Source organism: Dromiciops gliroides, chromosome 1, assembly GCF_019393635.1.
Source record: "Dromiciops gliroides isolate mDroGli1 chromosome 1, mDroGli1.pri, whole genome shotgun sequence".
Taxonomy (NCBI): domain Eukaryota; kingdom Metazoa; phylum Chordata; class Mammalia; order Microbiotheria; family Microbiotheriidae; genus Dromiciops; species Dromiciops gliroides.
Window position 1 is genome coordinate 588,031,808 of NC_057861.1, and position 27,280 is coordinate 588,059,087.

The 27,280-nt window shown below is 35.4% G+C and overlaps 1 protein-coding gene across 7 annotated transcripts in view; it reads right to left on the reverse strand.

The window, feature by feature from the left end:
* The window catches only part of CLEC16A (C-type lectin domain containing 16A), a 235,123-nt gene that overhangs the window by 109,026 nt on the left and 98,817 nt on the right, over window positions 1-27,280 (reverse strand). For 6 of the 7 annotated variants that reach the window (XM_043972793.1, XM_043972809.1, XM_043972800.1 and 3 more), the window contains exon 18: window positions 12,408-12,528. In XM_043972793.1, the coding sequence (XP_043828728.1) occupies window positions 12,408-12,528 (121 nt within the window). The remainder of the gene's footprint in view (window positions 1-12,407; window positions 12,529-27,280) is intronic. The other variant, XM_043972785.1, reaches the window with a different exon arrangement.

Sequence of the window (27,280 nt, forward strand, 5' to 3'; positions counted from 1 at the left end):
TAACAAGTTGTCCACAAATAAGGCTAACTTCAGGATGCTCTTATCTGACAGATACTCAGCAGGGATCCTAAGGGATGGACTGTACCCCAGCAACGGGAAGATGAGAGCGCACCGCCGCCGACTACCGGAAGCACCTGGCTGGCCGCGGGAGTGAGAACGGGGAGAAAGAAGGAGTGGAAGAGAAGGAAAAGGAGACAGAGGGAGGGAAAAAAAACGGCAGAAAGCGAGAGGGAAAAGTGACCAACCGAGCCCAATTCGCTCTTGCAGGGGGGCCTAATGTCAATTTCAATGAAAGTAATAGTTAAGTTATAAAAAAGGCAAATGCAGAGACTACCAAAAAGAGAGGGGGTAAAACATCAAATGGCTTTTCATTCACAATAAAAAAATGTAGTGCTGAACTTTCCATGATTTCAAAAGTGATAAGAAGTTATTAATTTAAAAAAAATTAATCACCTTTCTGATCAGGTTTTATCTTTCATGACAGAATCTAAAAGGCATCTGAATAAATACTGACTGCCAAGAGGCCTTTCAAAGGGACACTGATATTTATTTACCACAGAGTTGTGTACAGGTGACTTTTTTTATTAAAGTTTAAAAATATCCTCTCCCTGAATAAAACTGGTTTGCACGTACAAATCATAAAATAAAACTCTAGGACTAGTCCTCCAAATAAAATCCTGGTATTAGACCAACTTCTGACTAGCAAAGGCAAACCAAATTGAAACGCAGAAAAAGATGTGAGAATCAAAGTACACATGGAAAATAAGCCATGATGTCCTTGAGTGACTGCTATGTAAACATCTCAAAAGATTATATACAATCCTGAGTATGTATATCTTTGAGGACACTTGGGGATGATTTATTACTATATAGCTAATAAATACTTGAGTCAGTTAATAGAGGAAACTGCAAATTATTGAAAGCAAGATCTGAATGTAAATCTTCCTGTTCTTTGGAATAAAGTAACAATTCTTTCCTTCCTTTTCTTGATATGGCATTAACACCAATGTTGGTATCTTTCCCTCAATGATATATTTTTAAATGTTCAACACAGTGCCTGGCACATAGTAGATGCTTAATTAATGCTTCTTCTGCTTCTGCCATCTCCCAATAATGAGATTATTCAGATAGCTTAGGTAAACAGCTTTAACAATTTACTTGCTCTTCTGCCAATAGGATAATTGCAAAAAGCATGGCTCCCCACTCCAATACACCCTCCGGTCAGCTGTTAGAATAATTTTCCTAAAAAATGGATCTGACCATACCTCCCCGCCCCCCAACCTCACCTCAGTCAATAACTCCAGTGGCTCTCTATTACCTCTAGGAATAAATATAAAATCCTCTGGCTTTCAAAGTCCTTCATAACCTGGCACCTTCTTACCTTTCTAGTTTTCTTATATCGTACATTCTTCCACATACTCTGAGATCCATTGATACTGGCCTCCTTGTTGGTCTTCCCACATGACACTCAATTTCTTGACATAGCATTTTCTCTGGCTGTCCCCGTGCCTAGAACACTCTCCTCATTACAGCCTCCTAGCTTCCCTGGCTTCTCTCAAGTCTCAGTTAAAGTCCCATCTTCTGCAAGAAGTCTTTCCTAGTTCAACTCAATGCTAGAAGTTGCCCTCTGAGATTACCCCCACTTTACCCTTTATAGATCTTCTTTGTACATAGTTGTTTGCATGTTGTCTCCCCCAAAATGTGAGTTACTCGAGAACAGGGACTGTTTGTTTTTTGGTTTTGCTTTTCTTTGTTGTATTCCCACAACTGAGCAGTGTCTTGCACATAGTAGGGACTGAATAAATGGTAGCTAACTTTTAAAATAATCAACATTCAAGGCAGATAGTGTGAATATTATTATGATCCCCCCCCCCTCCTTTTCATGTCAGGTAAGAGTGATTTGTGACTTGCTCAAGGTTGAACAACTAGTTCGGAAATGGAATTCAACTTGGGTCTTCTGACGTCAGGATCAGGGTTCTTTACACTACACAACACTGCCTGTTTGTTCAGCTTCATTAGAGAATTCAGTGATGGTGGGTTTGCCCCCATTATCACTTTTTTTTTGCAGGGCAATCAGGATTAAGTGACTTGCTCAGGGTCACACAGCTGGTAAGTGTCTTGAGGCCGGATTTGAACTCAGGTTCTCCTGAATCCAGGGCCAGTGCTTTATCCACTGAGCCACCTAGCTGTCCCCCTCCCCCATTATCACTTTTGCTGAATTCTTGCAACAGTCTCTTAAATGGCCTTTCTTGCCTCAAGACTCTCCACACTCCAAACCATACTTCACATGGTCACCGAAGTAATTTTCCTGAAGGGAAAGTCTGACCATGTTAGCCCCCTACTCAATAAACTCTAATGACTTCTTGTCATCTCTAGGTTCAAAACATAAACTATTTTCCATTTACAACCATTGATAACTTGGCTTTTCCCCACCTTATTAGTCTGCTTACATATTACTCCCCTCCATTCATACAAGCCTCTGTGTAACAGGCTCCTGACGCCTCCATTTCCTATCTCTGTGCCCTTTCACAAGTTGTCCTTCTTGCCTAGAGTGCTATTCCTCTGTCCCTCCCACTCAGCCTCTTGAAAGCCTTGATTTTCCCCAAGACAGTTCAAATGCCACCATCCGTTAGAAGCCTTTCCTAGTCCCTCCCAGTTGCTGATGCCTTCCTCTCTAAGGTTATTTTGTACTTACTTTGTATAGTATCTTGCAAATACCTACACAGATACATCTTCCCTTTCCTCTTTCACTGTATGCTCCTTGAGGACAGAGCCTGTTTTACTTTCATCTTTGATCAGCACATGCCTGGCACAAAGTAGGAGCTTACGAAATATCTGTTAATTTTGAGGCTGAAGAAAAAGTGATGATCCTAAGGACCAAAGGATTGCATTATAGACTGTTTCCGTTTCACATGACTATATCCTGTACTGTCTAGAACCCATTTTCCAAAGGAATTAGGGCCCTAAGGTTTAAGATACTTAGATTTAAATTAGGATGTATGATTAGATCAGAAAGATTCCCAAGGGTTCCTAAATAATATCAAGTGGCAAAACTAATGATCAGATTGAGAGGACATAGCTTAAATGGAAAATTTTAAATACCCAACATTCACCAGATTTAATTCAAGTGTAAAGTCAGTACACCTGCAAATGAATTTTGAATAACAAAATATAAACCTCCAGAAAATACTAAGATACTTTAAAAAATCTATAGTAGAGACTATTATTTATTCCAAACTCCAAAGCAAGAAAATTCATAGTCTGGAATGAATGCTTATTTTCTTTTCAGTCAAAGAGAAAGAATAGATGGTAAGACTTCACATTTCTGTACTACTGGGTATATCATAAGGAAGTGCAAAAATAGATTATTTAAATACCATACATACTACAATGATGGTGAGAACTGTTGAGTGCCTCCACTTTCACTTTTAACGCCAATGAAGTAGTATGTTAGTGAAGGTGATTTTCAAGGAGGACCATCTATTTTCAATAGAAAGCCTTTTTATAGCTACAAAACTGAAAGAACAGACTTGATTATTCTGGAGGAAGTGAGGATGGGGTACCCCACAGAGAAGTTCCAAATTATTTGCCCCTGAATATTTCAGTAACAGTATATAGGTAGAATTGAGTCACTCTGATTTCCCATTACACACATTCACACCTACTGTATCAAGACTTACTGTGGGGATTTTGCATTGATCTCAAAATTGAGTGAAACATTTGAAGACACATGCTTTTTTTTTTTTTTTTTTTAATTTTTTTTAGTGAGGCAATTGGGGTTAAGTGACTTGCCCAGGGTCACACAGCTAGTAAGTGTTAAGTGTCTGAGGCCGGATTTGAACTCAGGTACTCCTGACTCCAGGGCCGGTGCTCTATCCACTGCGCCACCTAGCCGCCCCAAGACACATGCTTTTAAAGGTCTAAGCAGGACATATTTTCTCATCATATCAAAAGTGTTATAAGGGCTTCAAGGAAAAATTTTGAAAATATGATTCCCTTTATGAAAAAGGACCAGTATTTTATAAAACCGCTACTTAATGCCAAGAACTCTTTCCCCCTTTTTCTGAGGAAAGTCCATAACTGAACTCAGCCTTTAATAAAAAAAACAAACAAAAACCAACAACTTCCCTTTTCAAAATTCGTTTGTGAATTTTGAGTATCTCTATTCTGGCAGAAGCTAGAAGAACTGAAGTCACTGGGTAATAGTGCAGTATTGCTTTATGCCAATGTTGTCTGAGAAGAGACAATGGTTGTGAAGGAAGGCTCGGAAAGATAATTTCCAGAGAAAGTGCTGGCTGGTGGTGATCTTTTAGGAAGGGTGTTAAAAGCCCCTAGCATGAATGAGGTGGGGCTGCTGAGGGAGCTGCTATAAAGGATGTTTGAAGATTTTAGAACAAATAAAATAGAGCTAACTGTAACTAGATGGTTTGAAGATAAACATTCATGGTAAAGAGAGATTAGAAAAGGTAAAAGGATCACAGGATCATAGACTTGGGGCAGGAAGGAACCTCAGAGATTATCCAATCCAATCCATTTATTTTATAGATGAAGAAACAGGCCCTGACAGACTCATCCAAAATCACAAAGACAGAGTGATGTGGCAAAACTTGGAAAAGAAAACCAGTTTCTTTGAGCCCAATCCAGTGATCTTTCTACTGTACCACAGTCCATTTAGAATTGCTATGGAGTTTTTGGTGCTGTTGTTTTTCTTTTTTGAGGTTTTTCCTTTTTGCTCTGATTCTTTGTTCACAACATGACTAATGCAGAAATGTGTTTAATGTGATTTTTTTTGGTAAGGCAACTGGGGTTAAGTGACTTGCTCAGGATCATACAGCTAGTAAGTGTCAAGTGTCTGAGGCCAGATTTTGAACTCAGGTACTCCTGAATCCAGGGCCAGTGCTCTATCCACTGCGCCACCTAGCTGCCCCTAAAAATCTTATAAAAACAAATGTTGAAAACTATCTCTACATGTAACTGGAAAATTAAAAAATACTTTTATAATTAAAAAATAAAAAGAACTGCTATGGAAGGCTATGTCCAGAACAGAGAAGATGCTTATCATGGAAAAGTTGAGGAATGTCACTGAGTCAGTCTATACTTGAGACCAGTGATGGCTCTGAGAGAAAAGGGCCTTGCTTTCCCAAGAATGGTGAAGGCTGAAGGAAGCAGCTTAGCTCTACTCTGAATATAGAAAGTATGGAGAAAATAGCAAAGAGAGGGAATAATCTCCAGAATGTGGTTATAATGGGAGCCAGCTAATTTAGAGGGTGATAGCCTAGGCAAGCTAACAATCTAACAAGCAAACAATCATGCCAGATTGTGAAGTCCTCATTTACCTGTTCTGTTTGTACCTAAAGAGTTCCTCTCGTTGTCAACAGCATTCATGTACTCTAAAACAACTGACTGAATTGTGCTGCATAAACACAATCAATCAACAAGCATCTGTTAAATGCCTACTATGTATCATATACTGTGTTAGGAGCTGGAGACAAAATGCAATGAGAAGACACTGTGAAGGAAGGTAATTGCAAAAGAAATGAAAGGGGAAACATAATTATAAGAGCTTGGGAGAAGATTTCCAAAGTTCCTCAATCCCCTAGGTATTGGCATCAGCAAAATCTTCCAAGCAGGCAACAAGGAATATGGCCTGGGAAACGCCTGTGAAACAAAGAGCTTACATCTAACAGGGAAGATGATATGTACATGTATACTGGTTTCCTGACACAGGAAGCAAGCAGTATTACTTAGTTACAAGGGGAAAGGAAGCACAACTTTAGATATTGCACTAGTTTGAGTTCAACTGCCAAATACAATTTTATTCAACTACCTGTGTGACCTTGGGCAAGTCACTTCTCTCCCTAGGCCTCAGTATCCTCGTCTACAGAACGACAGGGTTCACCTCAAAGGCCTCAAGGCCCCCATCAGGTCTAGATATATGATTCCAGAATCTGTGTCCCTTCCACTGCTATAAAGGATATAAACAATTAGAGAGAAAACAGGTTTATGGGCATCAGAAAAGGCTAAAGGTTATGCCAGTCATTCAAATACATACATTTTCCTGCCTAGGAACTTTGGAAAGTCCCAAATATATTTAAGAAAATGCAAAGCATAGTTTAAAATCTGAAAGTCAGGCATGGGTAATGAAAACAGATGAATGAAAAAATAGCTTTAAGCATCATACTGAAGAAATTAGGAAGATCAGATCTCTAGATGCATATTTATTGGTAGGAGGTTATGTAGTAAAGAAGGAACATCTATTTTAGAAGGAATTTGGTTTTATCTAGAAAAACTGTATCCAAAATTTAACAAAATATGAAAGATATTCAGAACTTAATTTCAAGGTATGGAATTTATTTTTGTAAATATAAAATCAATAGTCCTAAAAGAAGAGATGACTAGAAGGCCACTCTTGCCTGATAGGATCTGAATGATAAAATGAGCAAGTCCTAAGACTGGTATTAATTTCTAATGACTGTTCAGATGTGTTTGAAGTTTTAGTCCTGTAAAAACAATATTTTCTTGTAGTTTTAAAATATTAATATAGGTGCTGTTTTCATAAAGTTTAAGAACCAGAAGAAACTTTTGAATTTAGAGCCTATCAGTGACTAGCACATAGTCAGAGTTTAATAAGTGTTTGCTGCTAAGATTGCTGTTTTCCAGATAAGGAAACTGAAGCTCAAAAGGTAGCATAATCACTAGTGACAGCAGCATGGGTTCCAGCCCAGGGTTCCAGATTCCAAGGTCAGTGCCTTTTTACTTTTGAATGCACTGCCTCTCAAAGATACCACAAATATGCCAGTATTAGAGAGATTTTCTGTAGGCTTTTTATTTCTTTTGGGAAGTAGAGGACACTAGAGAAGGTGACTTGATAGATGCGAAAAACAAAGAACGTAAAAAGGCTTACTATATATACATATCTGGTTCTAAGATGCACCACAGCTTAACTCATTTACAACCTTATACTCTTCCTACAGAGAGTTTCAGTTCAAAAGGTACTCCCCCCAACATATGCCCCAATGGGAGCACTTCCATTTTAACCCCTTGTTCCCACATGTCACCTCACTATGGTCTCTAACAATGTTATAGACAAGTCATATTAACATAGAATTAAGTTATCTTGAAATCCTCTGAGGGGGGAGGATTTGTTTCTGGCCCTGCTATCTGATCAACCACAAAACACCCAAAACAAATCTCTAAAGAGTCTGAACAAGTGGCAGACAACATGACCTTTAATAAAGGTCTTGAGTCAGAAGAATACCAGCTCTCAATGCGTAGTACTTACTAGTCCAGTAAGCATACTTCCCTACTTTCCTTAGCTGTCTCTCTTTTTAAATTACTAAAGTGTTAAAATAAATGCTTAAAACTTTCAATCTTAAAAATTCCTAATTACTATATATGACCTCCTAAATACTTGTTGGTAATGATGGATAGGAGGATGTTAAATGAGAAGCAGCTTTTTTCTTCTGAATGTCTTTCAGGGGAATGGAGAATGTAAGAAGTACATTTTATAGCTTTTGCTACTAGGAACATCTTAACCTCCTACTGAGGAAAAACTAACTGAAGTTTTTAAGATGTTCTTAGGAACAAAAGCTGTAAAACTTGCCTCTCAGTTTCTTTAGCCACCTAAAGACAGTTAAGAAACTTTTGGCTTTCTTATAAAACACATCTGTCAGGTGCAGATAGCCTGAGGCCAATTCTTCTCATGGATAGTGATATGGAAGGATAGATTTGAAAAAGCATACTTCGCGTCTTATTTCTGCTCAAGCCAAAGTGAAAATGAAAACTCTGGCTTTCATATGTTCCAAATTTAGAATGCTCAGCCATTTCTCAAAAGAAGGACAAAACTGGGGGTAGAGGCAGGAATAGGGTGGGAACAGAAGGTAATAATTAGCATAAAACTCTTAAAAGGAAAAACTGCTGATGCTCATTCAGTCTTTTGGTGGAAATACCAAGTCACAGAAAAAAAAAATCAAAAGCCCACATAAAACTTGAAGGTAGACAAAAGATACAACTATATACTATTTTTTAAAAAGTTGCATTGGTATATGAACTCAGAAATCAACAAATGTCAAGAACACAGTGAAGCAATTAATATTAGGGAATCGCTTCAACCTGAGCGAATTTTTTAAACAACTAACACCAACAGGGCATCTAGGTGGCATAGTAGATAAAGCACCAGCCCTGGATTCAGGAGGACCTGAGTTCAAATCCAGCCTCAGACACTTGACACTTACTAGCTGTGTGACCCTGGGCAAGTCACTTGACCCTCACTGCTCCCCCCCCCCCCCAAAGTCCAATAGAAACTGAATAGATATTAAGTCAATAGACTCATTTTTAGGGAAAATTAATACATGGCATTTGAAAGATAGCAAACAACTCTAAAAGGTAAACACTCTCTAAATGCTTTTTTAAAAGTTCCCTAGGGGGCAGCTAGGTGGCACAGTGGATAAAGCACCTGGCCTGGATTCAGAAGGACCTGAGTTCAAATCCGACCTCAGACACTTACTAGCTGTGTGACCTGGGCAAGTCACTTAACCCCAATTGCCTCACCAAAAAAAAAAAAAAAAAAGTTCCCCAACACAGGCTAAACACAGAAAATCAGTCATATAGAGGAAAAAATAGTTTTTATCTTTTCTCGCAGAAATGTTCTAGGTTACTCCAATACATAAAAAGGAGATATAGAAATGACCCTATTACTTCGGGAGAACATATTTCTTAAGTACCTCAATTATGATTGTAAGTTTATAAAAATGGGGAAAGATTACAGGAATATACATTAAACCACATCAATGAACATTACTGAAAAAAGTTGTAGCAGACAGGTACCAATCAAATAATCAATATGCAGGAAACAACTACATCATCCTGCTTTAAAAGTATAAACTATTACTACAATTTGATTTACTTTAAGAAAATCCACTCAAACAAAACTGACGGCTGTATTATAATCACATTTCCAGTCAGTTTTATAAGACACAAATTTCATTTCTCCATATTTCTACTTCATTTCTGAAAAAGGGCCAGTAGTATCATTCATCAAACACTCAGAGAAGAAGTATAATTCATAGAGAGAGGGGAAATGATGTTAATTTCATGTTATCATTGCCTTGGAGAATTGGCAGTTTAATTTAAACATGATCCTCTTTCTGATTAGTACAGCATATAGCCCTAGTTTCAAGAAAGGGAGAAGAAAGAAGAACATGCAAGGGAAAACATCAATAATATATTTTAAAAATTAAGATTAGAGTGGCTAATTTGTAATAATTAAAATGCAATCTACATTCCATTTGAACAAAAGCAAAACTTTTATAAATGTGTATTTCAAATTCTGTGGAATATGTGACCAATGTTCATAGTGAAGAGAATCTGTGAATGGCAACAATAAAACAAAATGCATAATGTGTGTAAGAATTCATTTTAGTTACATTTAAGCCTAGTTAAAAAGTTTGGCCATTACAATTGTCTCAAACCACTAAAGCTTTAACACTTAAAAAGTTAATGAAATCATCTTAAGTGTTTATGAATAATTAAAATGGCTGTTATACTTTGTTATTTTAGTGCTATTTGCCCATATAAATATATTTTTAAATAGACCAATCAAACTTGAATTGCATTCTCTTTAAAGAGAAAACAAAATGGGGAAAAATATTACCCATAAAACCCACAAAAGCCACAACATGCACTTACTTTTCAAATGCCACATATACACTTGCTTCTCAAATTTCATTTCAACTAAGTCAGCTCACTTTTCTATTGCTCAAGCAACTCTCAGAGCTCTATCTCTAAATACCTGAACTTAAACACTGAAAAGGGTACATTTTATTTGGGATTGAATTCCTTTTACCTTCATTTTCTAAGAAGCATAAGACTCATTTAGTTCATAATGTAGGTGGATAAAATGTTTGACCTGCACTTTTTATCAATCAACTATTCACTCAAATAAAAATTCTCAAAAAACACTTGAATTAAAATATACTTAAACCAACTAATGGGAATAGATGAAACATTATTGAAAATATTGAAAAAACCGTTATTGTAAAGTGCTATGGTTATTATATGCTATTTAGTGTCTTGAAAACGTTGCCTTTTTGTTTTAAATGAGGGTTATTACAGAATAAATGCTAAAGTACTGATTCAGTTTTATGGAAAGAATTTTTGTGTAGTGAAAGGACCATAACAATAAACATTGTTGTTGTTATTGCTGTTGAGTCACTTCAATTCTGTCCGACTCTACCTGACCCCATTTGGATTTTTCTTGGAGTGGTTTGCCATTTCTGTCTCCAGCTCATTTTACAGATGAGGAACTGAAGAAAATAGGGTTAAGGGACTTGCCCAGGGTCACAAAACTACTAAGTGTCTGAGGCTAGATTTGAACTCATAAAGTCGAGTCTTCCTGATTCCAAACTCAGTGCTCTATCCACTGTGCCACCTAGATGCCCTAATTATAGATAGCTGCCCTTTATTATAACAATAAACACTGGACATTGTTAAACAAACGGAATGGAAAATATCACTTACACATGGACCAAACTATATAATTAAAGTTGCTGAAATTAACTCTCAGGACGTAGTACAATTTCAGGTTAATACAAATCTAAAGCAACCACTTGACAAAAACTCTGGTTTGCTAAGAGTCAAGTATTCCAGGTCTACAAATATGGCATGCTAAAACTTTAATAAACTTTGAATTAAAGAATGATAACTTGACTAGGAGTCAGAACAGAGAATAATTCTTATTTTTCTAATTATGTTATCAATGCCTATTAGACTTGCAATTTTTTCAAATATCTATGACTAGTTTGTTAACTTAGTTATAACATGGTATCAATGAACACAACAGTATGGGTTTAAATTTTAGATAATCAAATTTGTTCAACAGTGTTTCATGATCACAGACTGTACCTCTAATACTCAGCCAGTTTTCTCATAAATGTGTGCAACTAGTCATGAGAGAGAAAAGCTAAAAGTTCACAGATATGCTATCAATAACTCATTCTTGCTACTGGAAAAACAACTGAAACTGCATGAGGTGGTAGCATCACCTCTCTATATAAAGAGTAGCACATTAATACTACTACTATATGTTTCAAAATTACTGAGTTCTTGGGATTAAGAAATAATCTGGACAAAATGAGTAAGGCAACCATAGCAAAATTACAATGCTCCCCAACTTGAAAGAAAAATCAGCATAATAAGGAAAATCAGGCAATCTGCAAGGATTTCAACAAAAACAATTAATTTAATCCTAGTATTGCCAGAATTCTTCCAGTCTATGCTCCTATACAACTTTCAGCTCCAAGATCACTATGAAGCTTGAAAATGTGGAAAGAAACTGGGAAGGGAAGGACATACTGTAAGGAACAATTTAAAATTTTCCAGTTTTACTGGAAATTATATTCAAGGATAAGGAATCAGAACTAAATTGTATATTTATTTAAAGTCATCAAGAGAAGTCTTTTTCTACTTCTTACTTTAAAACCATTGGATCTGAAGTTCAAAGAAACTGCTTTGAGGAATTATTTGAGAACACAGTACCAAAGTTTCTCCTGTCGATTCTCCCTGAATCTGGCCACAACCCTCAATTTGCTTTTATTGCTATAACAAACTTTCATTCAGTAGACCATTCGGAAGAATAAGCTTATTCAGGCTCAACCCCATTTGGGCCAAATGGGAGAACACTTCAAAAAGCTCAGTGAAATGATCCCAAACAGCCAACTAATCAATTAAAACTGGTAAGCAGAATACTTTGAATCTTTATTTCAGTTGGCTATCCATAAATACAGAGGAGGAAAATGTGTATTTGCCAGCATGTTTCCTGACATTTAATTTTTCCTTGGTGATGAAAACATTGTGTCAAAATTTAAAAAACCCCTTTTTTATGTTTTACCACAATCAAACTATGCAACATAATCAATCCATACCTTTTAATGTCCTTGAAGAAACCCATATTATCATCTATTAGGGATGCAAATAGTAAAAGGGCAAAGGCAGAGTAAAGGAGACAGGTAGCATAGACATAGAATTAAATTGTCTAAGATTCTAAGAAAGGGAAAAAAAGAACAGATGTAAGCAAATAAAATAAAAATAGTTAACTGGTTGAAAACAGAAGTATAGACAGGAGAAACCATCTGGCATGATTAGTCAATGTTCTACTCTGCAGATACAGAAAAGATAAAAAAAAATCTACTGAAATGTTCAAAGGTGTTAAAAATAAAAAGAAGCACTCACAGTCTGACCTCTATAAAGTAGAGAAAAATCCAGTGTTAGGGTAGACATTACATAGATGTAGTATGGTTACTATAATTACCATAGAGCAAGGCAAAGGTCAAATGTTTATTTGTTTAGCACCTGTAAAGCATACAGTTAGCTTTCTCCACAGTTACTATTAATAATGAAGGGTTACTTACTCAGATCTAGGACGTCATCTGTTTTTATCAAGTCCTCTTCTCTTGTCAATGGTAACTGGGTCTCTGGTTCATCTCGAAGCTGCAGCAACAGTGAGCGATACATGAAGAAAACCCTAATTGCCTAGAGAAATATGTAAGAAAATGGAAACAGTAAAATTACAATGTCATTCATTTAAAACTCCATATGGGGGGAAGCCAGATGGCACAGTGGGTAAAGCACTGGCCCTAGATTCAGGAGGACCTGAGTTCAAATCCGACCTCAGACACTTGACTAGCTGTGTGACCCTGGGCAAGTCACTTAACCCTCACTGCCCCGCAAAATAAACAAACAAATAAATAAAACTCCATATAAAAATCATGTAGGAAGACCTAAATGTTAGAGCAACTCGATAAAACGCCCATACCCATAGTCACACTCACATACATATACCCCTATCTCTTTTAGCCTCACTCTTCTGGCATGTTATACCAGGATAACCAGAGTTTTCATGGCAAGAGGAACTAATGAATCAATTATTATGAACCAGGATCTATGTTCAACAGGGAGGCAAAGTGACTACTCTCAACTGTAATTTAAAAAAAAATTATTTTTTCAATTAACAAAAATCAAATTTTCTCACTCTCCCTAACCACTGGAAAAAAACAAAAACAAAACAACCTTGTTAATAAATATGCATAGTCTTATAGTATAGCAGCACTTTTTGTGACAGTAAAGCATCAGAAACAGAGTAGATGTGCATCAAATGGAGAATGACTAAACAATTTATAGTTCCTGAATATTGAATACATGGAATATTAATGTGCTGTAAGAAATGAGCTATGTGATAAATACAGAGAAGCAAGGAAAGTTCTGCATGAACTGATGCAGTGAAGTAAGCAGATCAAACAAAACTATAAATAAATATATAGTATATATAAGATATATATATATATATGGCATATATATACTATAAATATAGTAACCATAACCATAACTACTATATATATAGTAACTACAACAATGTAAATGGAACAAGAAAAAAATTGAGTAAATGTAATCAAAATTATAAATATCATATAGGACTTGAATGAAGAAATATGAAAGGCTATCCCTAGCCAACCCTTTTGTGGAAATGGGAAGTCCGTGGTATTATACATTGCACAAATTTTTGGACTCTTTCAATGTATTGATGACTTGTGCTGATTTTATTCCTCTTTAAAAAATACTATTTGTTATATGGAATTGCTCTCTGGGAGAGGGAGGGATACTTGGGAAAACTATGATGAGGTAAGAAACTAAAGACATCAATAAAAATTTAACAAATATACCTAGTCAAGCAAAACAAATTCCTGAATTAGCTACATCTTAAAATAGATGTCTCATTCTGCAACTTGTGTCCATCTCCTCTACTTACTTTCTTTTTTCTGTATTTTATTTATTTTTTCCATTACATGTAAAGATAGTTCTCAACTTTTGTTTATACAAGCTTTCCAATTTCAGATTTTTCTCCCTCCCTCCCCCCTCCCCTAAACAGCAGGTAATCTGATATAGGTTATAGATAGATATAGATATGCGCACGCGCGCGCACACACACACACACACACACATATACAGCCTTCTGTATCATTACATTGGTGAGAAGAATATAGTCCATCACAGTAGGTCAACACACAATGTTGATGATACTGTGTACTCCTCTACTTACTTTCAGTTTTCCCAAGTAAACACATTGTTGGAGAATGTGAGGATAAAAAAGAATTAATTAATTCGACAGGATTTTAAACTTTCTACCTAATCATTTTTCCATTGGGACACTGAATGATTTTACTCTTCTTTCTATTCTTTGGCTAATTCTCTAGAAGAGCATTAAAATAGCCAAGGAGAGTCAGTCACAGAATTTTCAGTTGGAAAGGAACTCAGCAACCATCTAGTTTCAACCTATATCTGAAAGGATTCCCCATCATAACGTATTTGAAAAGCAGTCATTCAGCCTCAGGAAGGAAGACAAGTTGCAAAATTATACTATCCACAATTAAGACAAGCAGTAACATGAGAGTTGACCATGCAGAAAATAATTAAATAATTTGTTTGCATACAAGCCAAAGGTTTTTTAGGTTCTTCTTGCTATCCTCACCACCCCCCCCCAAAAAAGGGGGGGGGGAATCACACCCTAGATTCTACCTTTATTGACAACAAAAATTTTCAGTAAAGGAAAAAGGCATTTAAGTTCTCTCAGGGAAACTGTATCTTTACCTTCTTTAAAAAATATTGCTCAGATGAAGGTCCCTCTCTTTCCATAAGGGGAAAAAAAATATCTGTTGTTTTTTTTTTTTCAAACAGACATCAGAGTTCCTAGGAGTTAATGGTCACTTAGTGTTAATGATTATAGTTAATGTTTCTGCTGATAATCTCTTTTCTGATACTAAAAAAAAAATAGGCTCACTAACCTCCTTTTGCTCTTTCCTGTGTAAAAGGTTTATCGAGAGTAAGAATATAAGTGCATTGTAATCCATTTCACTCTACTTCTGTGGTAAAAGATTTTTAAGTTCCAACTAATAGCACCACAACTGTGGACAATTGTATAGTCTCATCATCTCTAAAATGAGAGATTTGGTCAAGTGGACTTCAAAGTCTCTTCTAGTTCTAACATTATAAATGATAAAGGTTCTCATTTAATTACCAATAAAACTTTTCTCAGAACCTGTGCTATGAGGTAGGTAGTACAAGTATTATCTCTAATTTATAGTTGAAACTGAGCCTTGAGGAAGCTGAATGGCTTGCCTATAAGCACACAGCTAGGAAATAGGGGAGCCAGGACTTGAAATCAAATCATTTGATTACAAGTTCTATGTTATTTTTTAATATAATGTGCTAAAAGAAGAGTCAGGAAAGTTTTCTTCCCAAAAAGTTTTTGTTTGGTTTTGTTTTTGCAGAAAGATGAACTACCATTAGCTAATTTCCTAAGTGAGCATCAGGGAGTTAAACAGCTCAAGCTTGTGCTTTGAGCCCTTCTAAGGAAAAGCTTAAATAATATTACTTTAAAAAAAAAAGAGCTTTAAAATGTCTGAACCTACATAAATATTAAACAGAGAAAATAACATAATCCCAACAAGTGATTGCCACTTACCAAAGGTTCTAATTAAACCTGTGCATTTATGCTAGGTAAAGACTGATCTTGACAGAGCTGCCCTAGTATGCTAATAGTACAAGATGTGGGTGGCCACCAACAAGTTATTTCAGTTTAAGAATTCAAAAGAAAAGTTCTGCCCATGTATGTAATGGAGGAAAACCCCTACCAAATTGTCAGAAAGCAAAAACCTTATTTTCAAGTCAACAGCATAATATTCCAGATGTATAAAAGGACATACTTAAGTGAAGAAAATTAAGTAAGATCCTGGCCTAGACATGTGAAAATAGAATCCTGTACAACTTATTACAATCCATTTCTTTAAAAAGTGAAACCTCAAAATGCAAAACGTGTGCTGAATTTGGCTCAAAATGCAGGTCTTTTTGGTAAAACATCTGGTTTCACTATGAACAACAAATGGGAAAGATTTCCAGGAATACTTTTTAAAAAAAATAAAATCTCCCATTACATTTCCTGTTTCCTATGCAAACCCTTAAAAGAAAGTCTCAAGCTTAAGGATACCAAACACTATGAATATTAAAGAGCATATACACGAGAAGAGCAGGCTGCTACAATTTTGAGGAAGCAGTACTAACCAATGCTGGTCATCAGCAATAATGTACACTACCAATATACCTTTGAAGTATGTCTATGCACCCAGCTGTTCCTTCATGATGGAGAAAGGCAAGTTCTTTTGTCTTTTCCCCTTGAACTCACCAAAAAGAGGCAAAGTCCTGATACAAGAATCATCTTTCTTTGTCTATTTATTTTTAAAATTTTAGTATTTTTCCCAATTACATGTAAAAATATTTTTTAACTTTATTTTTTTATAATTTTGCATTTCAAATTCCCCCTCCACCCTAGTTTTCTGCTTTTCTTTGATCTTGGCTACACTGGTTTTATTTGTGCAAAACCCTTTTAATTTAATGTAATCAAAAGTATCTTACATCCCATAATGCCCTATCTCATTTAGTAATAACCCTTTCTTATTTTCTGATTTGACAGGCAAATTATTCCATGCTTCCCTAATTTGCTTATGGTATCACCCTTTACGTCTAAATCATGTACCCATTTTGACCGTATCTTGATATACGGTGTGAAATGTTGGTATATATCTAGTTTCTGCCAAAGTGCTTTCCAGTTTTCCCAGCACTTTTTGTCAAATAGTGAGTTCTTGTCCCAAAAGTCATTGTGTTTATCAAATACTACATTACTATGGTCACCATAATCTATGCCACTGATCCACCACTATATTTCTTTCTTTCTTTCTTTTTTAGTGAGGCAATTGGGGTTAAGTGACTTGCCCAGTGTCATACAGCTAGTGTTGTGTCTGAGGCCAGATTTGAACTCAGGTACTCCTGACTCCAGGGCTGGTGCTCTATCCACTGTACTACCTAGCTGCCCCCCACCACTATATTTCTTAGCCAGTACCTAATTGTCTTGATGGTTACTGCTTTGAAATACAGTTTGAGATCTAGTACCCTTACTTAGTCCACCTTCCTTCGCAATTTTTTTTCATTAATCCTTTTGATATTCTTGACCTTTTATTCCTCCAGATGAGTATGATCTGGTACTGAATTAGCATATTAATATAATGAGAACTATAATTTTTATTACATTGTCTCAGTCTACAATACTCTTTCAATTGTTTAGATCTGACTTCGTGTTAGAAGTATTTTGTAATTGTGTTCATATAGTTCTTGGGTTTGCCACAGAAGGTAGGCTCCCAAATATTTTATATTGTCTACAGTTATTTTAAATGGAATTTCTTTATCTCTTGCTGCTGGACTTGTTGATAGTATATAGAAATGCTGATTTATGTGGGTTTATTGTAAGTCCTGCAACTTTGCTAAAGTTATTATTTCAACTAGTTTTTTTAGTTGATTCTCTAGGATTCTCCACATATACCATCATATTATCTGCAAAGAGTGATAATTTTGTTTCCTCAGTGCCTATGACTTCAATTTCTTTTTCTTCTTTTATTGCCATAACTAGCATTTCTGGTATAGTATTGAATAACAGTGGTGATACTGGGCATCCTTGCTTCACTCCTGACCTGGAAAGGATTCTAACAGCCCCATTACAGATAATACTTGCTATAAGCTTTAGATAAATACTACTTATCACTTTAAGGAAAGCTCCATTTATTCCTAGACTTTCTAGACTTTTTTAAAAATAGGAATAAGTGCTGTATTTTGTCAAAGGCTGAATCTATTGAGATAATCGTATGGTTTTTATTAGTTTTGTTATCGAAATGGCCAATTATGTGGATAGTTTTCATAATACTGAACCAACCCTCCATTCCTGATGTAAATCTCACTTGGTCATAGTGAACAAACTTTGTGATATATTGCTATATCTCCTTGCTTGTATTTTATTAAAGGTTTTGCATCAATATTCATGAGGGAAATTGGCCTACAGTTTTTCTGTTTTAGCTCTTTCTGGTTTAGGTATCAGCACCATATCTGTGTCATAAAAGGAATTTGGTAGGACTCCTTTGCCTATTTTTCCAAATAATTTATATAGTATTAAAATTAATTGTTCTTTAAATGTTTGGTAGAATTTTTTTTTTAAATCAAGGCCTGAGAAATCATTACATTCTTGATTCTATTCTCTTCCAACATAAATGTCAGGATACCAACTGGTCAAGCAACTTCTAACAATGCAGATCAGTACCTTGTATTCTTACAGATTTGCCTAGTGTGGTAAGTTTAAATCACTTGCCTAGGGTCACACAGTCAGTATGTGCTAGAGGCAAGACTTGTATCCAAGTATTTCTGACTCCAAGGCCAGCTCTCTATTACTCTACTCTGGCTCATTTCCAACACAAAAAGATGAAATTAACAAAATTACTGAATGTGAAGAAAATCCTTACAGACTCAAATACTTACATGGATTATTATGTAAAATCCCTATAGAAGCAAATACTTAGATGGGTTACCCACAAGAGTTAGTATTGGAACAAGTTGTGGTATATGACTGTAATGGAATACTATTGTGCAATAAGAAATGATGAGCAGGGGGCAGCTAGGTGGCACAGTGGATAAAGCACGAGCCCTGGATTCAGGAGGACCTGAGTTCAAATTTGGCCTCAGATACTTGACACTTACTAGCTGTGTGACCCTGAGCAAGTCACTTAATCCTCATTGCCCAGAAAAAGGAAAAAAAATGAACATTAAGAAATGATGAGCAGGGGCAGCTAGGTGGCGCAGTGGATAGAGCACCGGCCCTGGAGTCAGGAGTACCTGAATTCAAATCCGGCCTCAGACACTTAACACTTACTAGCTGTGTGACCCTGGGCAAGTCACTTAACCCCAACTGCCTCACTAAAAAACAAAACAAAAAAAATTAAAAAAAAAAAAGAAATGATGAGCAGTCAAGTTTCAGAAAAACCTGGAAAGACTTGTATGAACTGATGTAAAGTGAAATGAGCAGAACCAGGAAAACATTGTACACAGTACCCACAACATTGTAGGATGATCAACTATGAATGACTTAGCTTTTCTCAGCAACACAATGATCCAAGATGATAAATAATAACCACATCTAGACAAAGAATTGATAGACTCTGAATGCAGATCTAAGCATACTTTTTTCACTTTATTTTTTTTCCCATTTTCCCCCTTTTGATCTGATTCTTCTTTCACAACTGTGACTTATAAGGAAATATGTTTTACATAATCTCATGTATATAACCTAGATCAAACTGCCTACCATTTGAGGAAATGGGGAGGGTAGAGAGGGAGGAAGAAAAACCTGGCACTCAAAATGTTGTAAAAATGAATGCTAAAAATGATCTAGACATACAATTGGGGAAAAATAAAACAATATTTTAAAAAGAGTTCTGGAAGGTGTTGAGGCCCAAATTAATCTCCAATTTGGAAATTTAACAACTTAAAATTTTCCAAGTTTAATGATTTACAAATTAAACAATGAAGGCAAAATGTTAATAAGTGATTCTAGTTTCTTCATCCATGAAGCACTCTACAATTGTGTATGGTTACTAATGGAGAGACCCACTTGAGAAATATGCCTAATTTCCAAACACATCAATTTTAATGTGTACCATTTCTAAAAATATGACAAGAACTCCACTGATTAGAAAATTCAGTGTGGGAGGACTGAGGATCTAAGTCTAAATACAGAAAACCTACTATCAAAATCATTGTTAAATTAGTTACCGCCCCACCCCCATAACTACCTCTACCAAGGAAATCTTCAATTCTTCATGATTATGATTAAGAAAAATGGATTAGAGGTTTCACTATGAAATACAGAAAAAGTAAAAACATGCTAAATAAAGGTAGTCATAATATTACTTTTTATGTATACATTTTTAAAATAATAAAAAATTTTATTTAAAGTTTTGAGTTTGAAATTCTATCCCTCCCTTCCTTCCCCCCTCCCTGAGGCAGTAAGCAATCATATATAGGTTATATATGTGCAATTATGTAAAACATTACCATATTAGTCATTTTATATAAGAAAACTTGAATAAAAGAAAAAAAAATGAAAGAAAGCAAAAAATAGCATGCTTCAGTCTGTGCTCAATCAGTATCAGTTCTTTCTTTGGAGGTGGATAGTACGTTTCATCATTAGTCCTTTAGGATTATCTTGGATCATTGTATTGCTGAGAATAGTTAAGTCATTCATAGTTCTTCATCAAACAATATTGCTGTCACTATGCACAATGTTCTCCTGGTTCTGCTCACTTCACTATACATCAGTTCATACGAGTCTTTCCAAGCCTTTCTGAAATCATCCTGTTTGTCATTTCTTAGAGCACAATAATATTCCATCACCATCATATACCACAGTCTGTTTAGTCATTCTCCAATAGATGGGCATTCCTTTGATTTCCAATTCTTAGCCACCACAAAAAGAGCTGCTATAAATATTTTTGTACAAATAATTTGGTCTTTTTCTCTTTTGGGGGATGTCTTTGGGATATAAACCTAGCAGTGGTATTGCTGGATTGAAGGGTATGCAGTATGATAGCCCTTTGGGCATATTTCCAAATTGCTGTCCAGAATGGTTGGATCTTTTCACAACTCCAACAGTGGATTAGCATCTCAGTTTTCTCACATCCCCTTCAACATCCAATATTCTCCTTTTTTGTTATATTTGCCACTCTGATAGGTGTGAGGTGATACCTCAGAGTTGTTTTAGTTTGCATTCTCTGATTAATAGGGATCTAGAGCATTTTTTCATATGATTATAGATAGTTTTGATTTCTTTGTCTGAAAACTGCCTGTTTATATCCTCTGATCATTTATCAATTGGGGAATGACTTGTGTTTTTATAAATTTGACTCACTTCTCTATATATTTGAGAAATGAGGCCTTTATCAGAGATACTTCTTTCAAAACTTCTTTCCCAGTTTTCTGCTTCCCTTATAATCTTGGTTACATTAGTTTTGTTTGTGTAAAAACTTTTAAATTTTATATAATCAATATTATCTATTTTATATTTTGTTTTGCTCTCTATATCTTCATTGGTCCTTAATTCTTCCTCTATCCATAAATCTGACAGATAAACTGTTCCATGCTTTCTTGATTTGCTTATAAGTATCACCCTTTATGTGTAAATCATGTACTTATTTTGACCTTATTTTAGTATACAGTGTGAGATATACCATACTGTTTTCCAGTTTTCCCAGCAGTTTTTATTAAATAATGAGTCTTTGTTCCAAAAGCTTGGATCTTTGGGTCATAATCTTACTTTTATGAATACCAGGGAGAGGCAGATAATGTGTTTTAAGATTTGATTTGCTAATAAGGAAAATGTCAAATTATAGAAGGACTTAGAGAAATATGTAAATTAATGTGTTGTTGGTAGAGTTGTAAACTCATTCAACTATTCTGAAAAATAAGTTGGAATTATCCCCCCAAAGTCACTAAACTGCGCATATCCTTGGATTACTACTAGGTCTATAAGTCAAAGGGATAAAAGAAAGAGGAAAAAGATTTATAAAATATTTATATTCACTCTTTTTGTGGTGGCTATGAACCAGAAAAGAAGGTGGTGTTGTTGTTGTTCACTTGTTTCAGTTGTGTCTGACACTTTGTGACTGCATTTGGGGTTTTCTTGGCAAAGATACTAGAACAGTGTGCCATTTCTTTGTCCAGGATATTTTAAAGATGAAGAAACTGAGGCAAACAGGATTAAGTGACTTGCTTAGGGTCACATGGCTATTAAGTATCTGAGGCCAGATTTGAACTCAGGAAGATGAGTCTTCCTGATTCCAAGCCCAGAACTCTATCCACCGTGCCAATAATAAAGGCATCCAAAAACTGAAAAAAATGACTGAACAAATTATGGCATATCCATATGATAGAGTACTAGTGTGCTATAAGAAAATGATGACAAGGCGGGGCAGCTAGGTGGTGCTGTGGATAGAGTACTGGCCCTGGATGCAGGAGGACCTGAATTCAAATCTGACCTCAGACACTTGACACTTACTAGCTGTGTGACCCTGGGCAAGTCACTTAACCCCAACTGCCTCACCAAAAGAAAAAAAAAAAGAAAAAGAAAAGAAAAGAAAAGGAAATGATGACGAGGCCAGTTTTAGAGAAACCTGGGAAGATTAGTATGAATTGATGAAGAATAAAGTGAATAGAATCAATAGAACAATTTATACAATAACAATTTATACAACATGGAAGAGAAACAACTTTGAAAGACTTAAGAGCTCTAATTAATGAAATGATCAACTATAATTTTAAGGGACTCATGAAACATGCCACCCACCTCCTGACAGAGAAATGATGGATTAAGACATATTATTTTTTGGCAGGGTTAATGAAGGAATTTGTCTCTGTCTTTTTTTCAATGGGTGTGGAGAAGAGGTGAAAGATGAAAGATTTTTCATTAATTTTTTTTAATGTTAAAAAGTATTTTTATATTGAAAGGGTGTTGCCAGATGTAAAAAAAAAATCTTTGTTGATACTTTAAAAACTCATTTGATGTTTACAATAGTTGACTTCCTAAAAGTTATAGCAATTCTACTAAGTAAATATAACTAGACTTCAATAGTTCTTTGACAACCATCTGCAATGTCCTTTGAATATGCAAAAAAATTCAAACACGAATAAACAAAATAAATCCATAATCAAGCAGTAAACACATATACTCCCTTTGGCTCTAACTCAAAGCACATTCTTCCAAGGCATCCTGACATTTACTAGGAGATTTTAACTTACTAGGAATGTTTGCCATATTTTAAAAAGCCTTGGAAAAGCAAAAAGAATGAGGAATACTATGGAAATATTCCAATAATTTAATTTTGTTATTTAAACAATAAAATGAAACTTTTCTAAACTGAGTTCATTAGCACTGCAATGATGGCCAGTGGTGAAAGTCTTAGCTACTTTGAGCAAGACAATACATGACAATTCCAAAGGAACCACAATGAAAGATGCTATCCAACTTTATAGAGAGAATTGATTAATTCTGACTGCAGACTGAAGCATACTTTTTAAACTTTCTTTATTTTTCTTGCTTTTCTTTCCCGAACATGGCCAATATGTTTTTCATGACTTCATTTGTATAACTGAAATCACATTTCTTGCCTTCTCAATGGGTGGGGGAAGGGGAAGAGGAAGAGAGAATTTGGAACTCGAAATTTAAAAAAATGAAAACAAAAAAGAATGTATGCTCCTTGAAGGCAGGAACTATTTTCACCTTTCTTTGCTTCAATATTTAGCAGAGTGGTTGGCACATAGTAGGCACTTAATAAATGTTTATTTACTTGAAGGAACACCACCAACAACCAAAAAACTTAGTTCATTAACCTTCTATCTTATCTATCTCCTTCCTACTTCCTGACTTGTTGCCTCTAGACATACAGTATTCTTTAGGCTACAGTAGTCCCTGAAATCACACTCTGAGATAACTGTTTTGCTTCCCTGGGCCAATATTAACTTCATTAGCAGCCCCCTCCTTTATTGTCTGTGGGCTTTTGGTTGTTTTTTTGGTCCAACTCTGAGGAGGAATTTGGGTGCTACCCAAATAGAGGCAGGTAGATCAGCTGCCCCACATCTACTCTAACAAATATTTGAAACTCACAACAGGTTGAATAATCATAAAAAATCCAATGATAAACTACAGTAAATGATTTATTTCACCTTAGAATTGCACAAAAAGCCAGTCAGAAGTCCAAAGGCAATAAGAAAGAAGGCTGTAGATAAAATCATTGTTGGCCTAGAGAAATAAAAATGCTCAACTTAAAGTATGATTCTAGGGATGAATTAAGCTAGAAGGCCTCTGTGTGCTGGAGGCAACAATTTCAGAGCCCCAGTATCATCAGAAACCCACAGCAAGGACCATGGAAGCCACTAAAAGCTGCAACAACCTATGTTGGGCAGCAATGTTTAGAAGAGATATCATAAAGGGCTCTGAAAATTCAATGCTCTGAACTTCAAAGTGCAGTCAGCATAGAAATTCAGGTCATTCTGGCCAAGACCAAGCAGAGCCAACCAGCACACCCAAAAGTGCAACAGAGGAGAAGCCTGGGCCTTGCACAAAGCTCCAGTTCAGGAACTAAGTCTGGAGTGGGAGGGAGAGATAATAAATGCCTGAAAAAATTAACTAATTATTAGCTTCCTTGGGGTATTAGCCTAGTAGCAAAATGTCAGGATCAAATTTACATAATTCCAACATGTTTTCCAAAATAGCTGTACTAATTCACAGCTCCACTAACAATGCATTAGGGTGTTTTTTGCCTGGGGGAAAAACCCTTCCCACCACTATAAAGATCCAAAGATAGCCAAAATCCAACCTAGGAATTATTTCAAACTGAAAACAGACTCCAAAGGGAAGAAATATAGAATATAAAAAAATAGAATAAAATAAAGGCTAAAAATTGGGTGTAGAATAGTTCTAAAAGAGTAAGTGGTAAACTTTACCCAAGTAATGAACTCCCTGAAAATTAAAATAGATAAAACAAACATCAATGACTCCATGAAATAGAAAGAAATATTAGAACCAGGGAGCACAGTAAAGACAGAAAGAATCCATTGAAGAAAGCCCCAAAAAGAATAGTCCCAGAAATTGGATAGCTAAAATCAGAGATCCCATGTCAAAGAAAAAAGTACTACAAGCATCCAGAAAGAAGCAGTTCAAGTACCAAAGTCTAACAGAGAAGATCAACAAGACCTGGCAGCTTTTACCATAGATAAAAGGACAGCTTGTAATACAGTATTCCCAAAGACAAAAGATATGGGTTTATAACCAAGAACAACTTACCCGGCAAAGCTGAGTATAATCCTACAGGGGAAAAAAAGGGATCTTTAATGCAAAAGAAGACTTTCTTTTTTAAAAAAATAATTATTAAAAAATTAAAAAAACATTTTTTTATGTTATCTTTTGTTTTCATGTAGTCTAAATTTCCCCCTTATCCCACTCACTCTTCTCTCACACAGTCATATCATATAACAAATAATTTTTAAAGGGAGAGAAGAAAGCAATATTGATCAATAGAGCAAAAGAAATCTCATAATATATATGAAATATTCCAGATCAATGAACCTCTGACCTCTGCAAAGAAGTAGAGACAGCTGTCTTCTTCAGGGTCAAGGTTGTTCTTTATAATTTTTTTTTTTTTAGTGAGGCAATTGGAGTTAAGTGACTTGCCCAAGGTCACACAGCTAGTAAGTGTTAAGTGTCTGAGGCTGGGTTTGAACTCAGGTATTCCTGATTCCAGGGCTGGTGTTCTATCCACTGTGCCACCTAGCCACCCCTGTTCTTTAGAATTTAAAAATATTTAATCTTCAATTGTTTTGTGGTATTTGTTCTTTCTTTTGTATATTGTTTTCTTGGCTCTGCTTACTTCACTTTCTACCAGTTCATATAGGTGTTTTTATGCTTCTAAATATTGATATTTGTTGTTTGGTTTTTTTACAGTACAGTAATATTTTATTATATTGATATATTTTAATTTGTTTATCTATTCCCCAATGGATGGCCTTCTACTTTGCTTCCAGTTCTTTGCTACTCTAAAAAATAAATATTTTCATGAATACAGAGACTTTCCTTTCAGAAATGACCTCTTGAAAAACTGAAAAGACTGAAACTCTAATCAATGCAAAGATAAACTGAGTCCAGAGAACTGAAAATGAAAATGACGTTTTCCTTCTGCCAAAGAGGTGATGGATTTAAAATGCAGAATGAGACATACATTTTTGGACATGGCCAACATGCAAATTTGTCTTGCTAGACCATGTTTATTTGTTTTGACAGGTTTTTATTTATTTTGGGGGGGAGAGAGAGGGGTTGGTAGACTTTGGGAGATAGTAGGAAGGAGATATAATAAATCCCTGAAAAAAAATTGACTAATTATAAAAAAAAAAAATCAATGGCCTCCTTGAGGTATAAACCTAGTAGAATCACTAGGTCAAAGGTTATGGACATTTTTACCTCTTTATTTGCATAATTCCAAAATGGTTGTACTAATTCATAGGCCTTCCAACAATGCATTAATGTGTTTATCTTTCCATAATCCCTATGGCACTGATTACTCCCACTTTTTCTTATCTTTGCCAATTTGCTGGGTATGAGGTAAATTCTAAGTGCTGTTTTGATCTGTATTTCTCTTGTTAATAGTGAATTGGAGAATTTTTTCATACAGTAGTTAATTATATGCAACTTTTTTAGAATTGTTCATATCCTTCAAATTTATCTGCATTTAAGGACTTTTAAGGAAAGTAGGCATCAGATGAACCAAAGAAGAGTTGAACAAAAACACACAGACATGCATCAAGTGTGTATGTTATGTGCACAGGTTTGTACACACACAGTTTAATGTAGAAAGACATCAAACTCAATAAGGAAAAAAAGTGAGGACAAAGAGAGGGGGAGTTAAGATAGATGATAGTACCAAAAGAGAACAGTTGCAAAGACAACCAACTTCCAGATGCTGAAAGGAGGAATTTTTTAAAAAAAAGTAAAGAACTGGAAGGCAAGGAAGTGACTATCAGTTGAGGAACAGCTACATAAAATGTGGTGTATATAGATGTAATGGAGTGTTATTTCACCACAAGAAATTATAAAAAAAAATAATTTCAAAGAATCCTGGGGAGTAAGAATTGATGCAGTGAAGTGAACAAAAAGAGAACAGCTTACATGTTGACAACAAGGCTAAAGAAAAACAATTCTGAAGGACTTAAGTACTCTGGTCAAAGTCTCTAGGAGACATGTGATGAAGCACTTAGCCACTACTTGACAGAGAAGTGATGGATTCAAAGTACAGTAAGAGACATTTGTGAGCCATAATCACTGTGTGGATTTGTTTTGTTTGATTATATCTATTTGTTAACAGAGTCCCCCACCTCCGCCACGTTATTCATTAGGTAGGACAAGGGGAAGAAAAGGTTTAGCAATACTAATATAGAAAATAAAAAAGAGGGCCACTGAAACTTTTTTTTTTAAATGTAAAGAACAGGAGAAAGTTCACAAGGAAGCACAGAAAAGGAGGTCAGTCTTGAAAGTAACCCATGGAAATTATTATATACTTTTTTTTCTTAAGAGCAAGGGGTATGAAATGGAGACTAAGTTTCATGCACAATCCTCTTTTTGTGTTCTGTTGTATATATGGGAATGATATCGTTTTGGTGTTCAAGTTCAGAATAAAAAAATAAAAATTTTAAAAAATCAATGCTGCCTCTTCACAACCAAAATCATCCTACTGCATTTCACTTGAGTGTTCCCTCTGGGAACAGATTGTGACTTTTAAATATTTTATAGTTCCCCCAAATGGTGATACAGAAG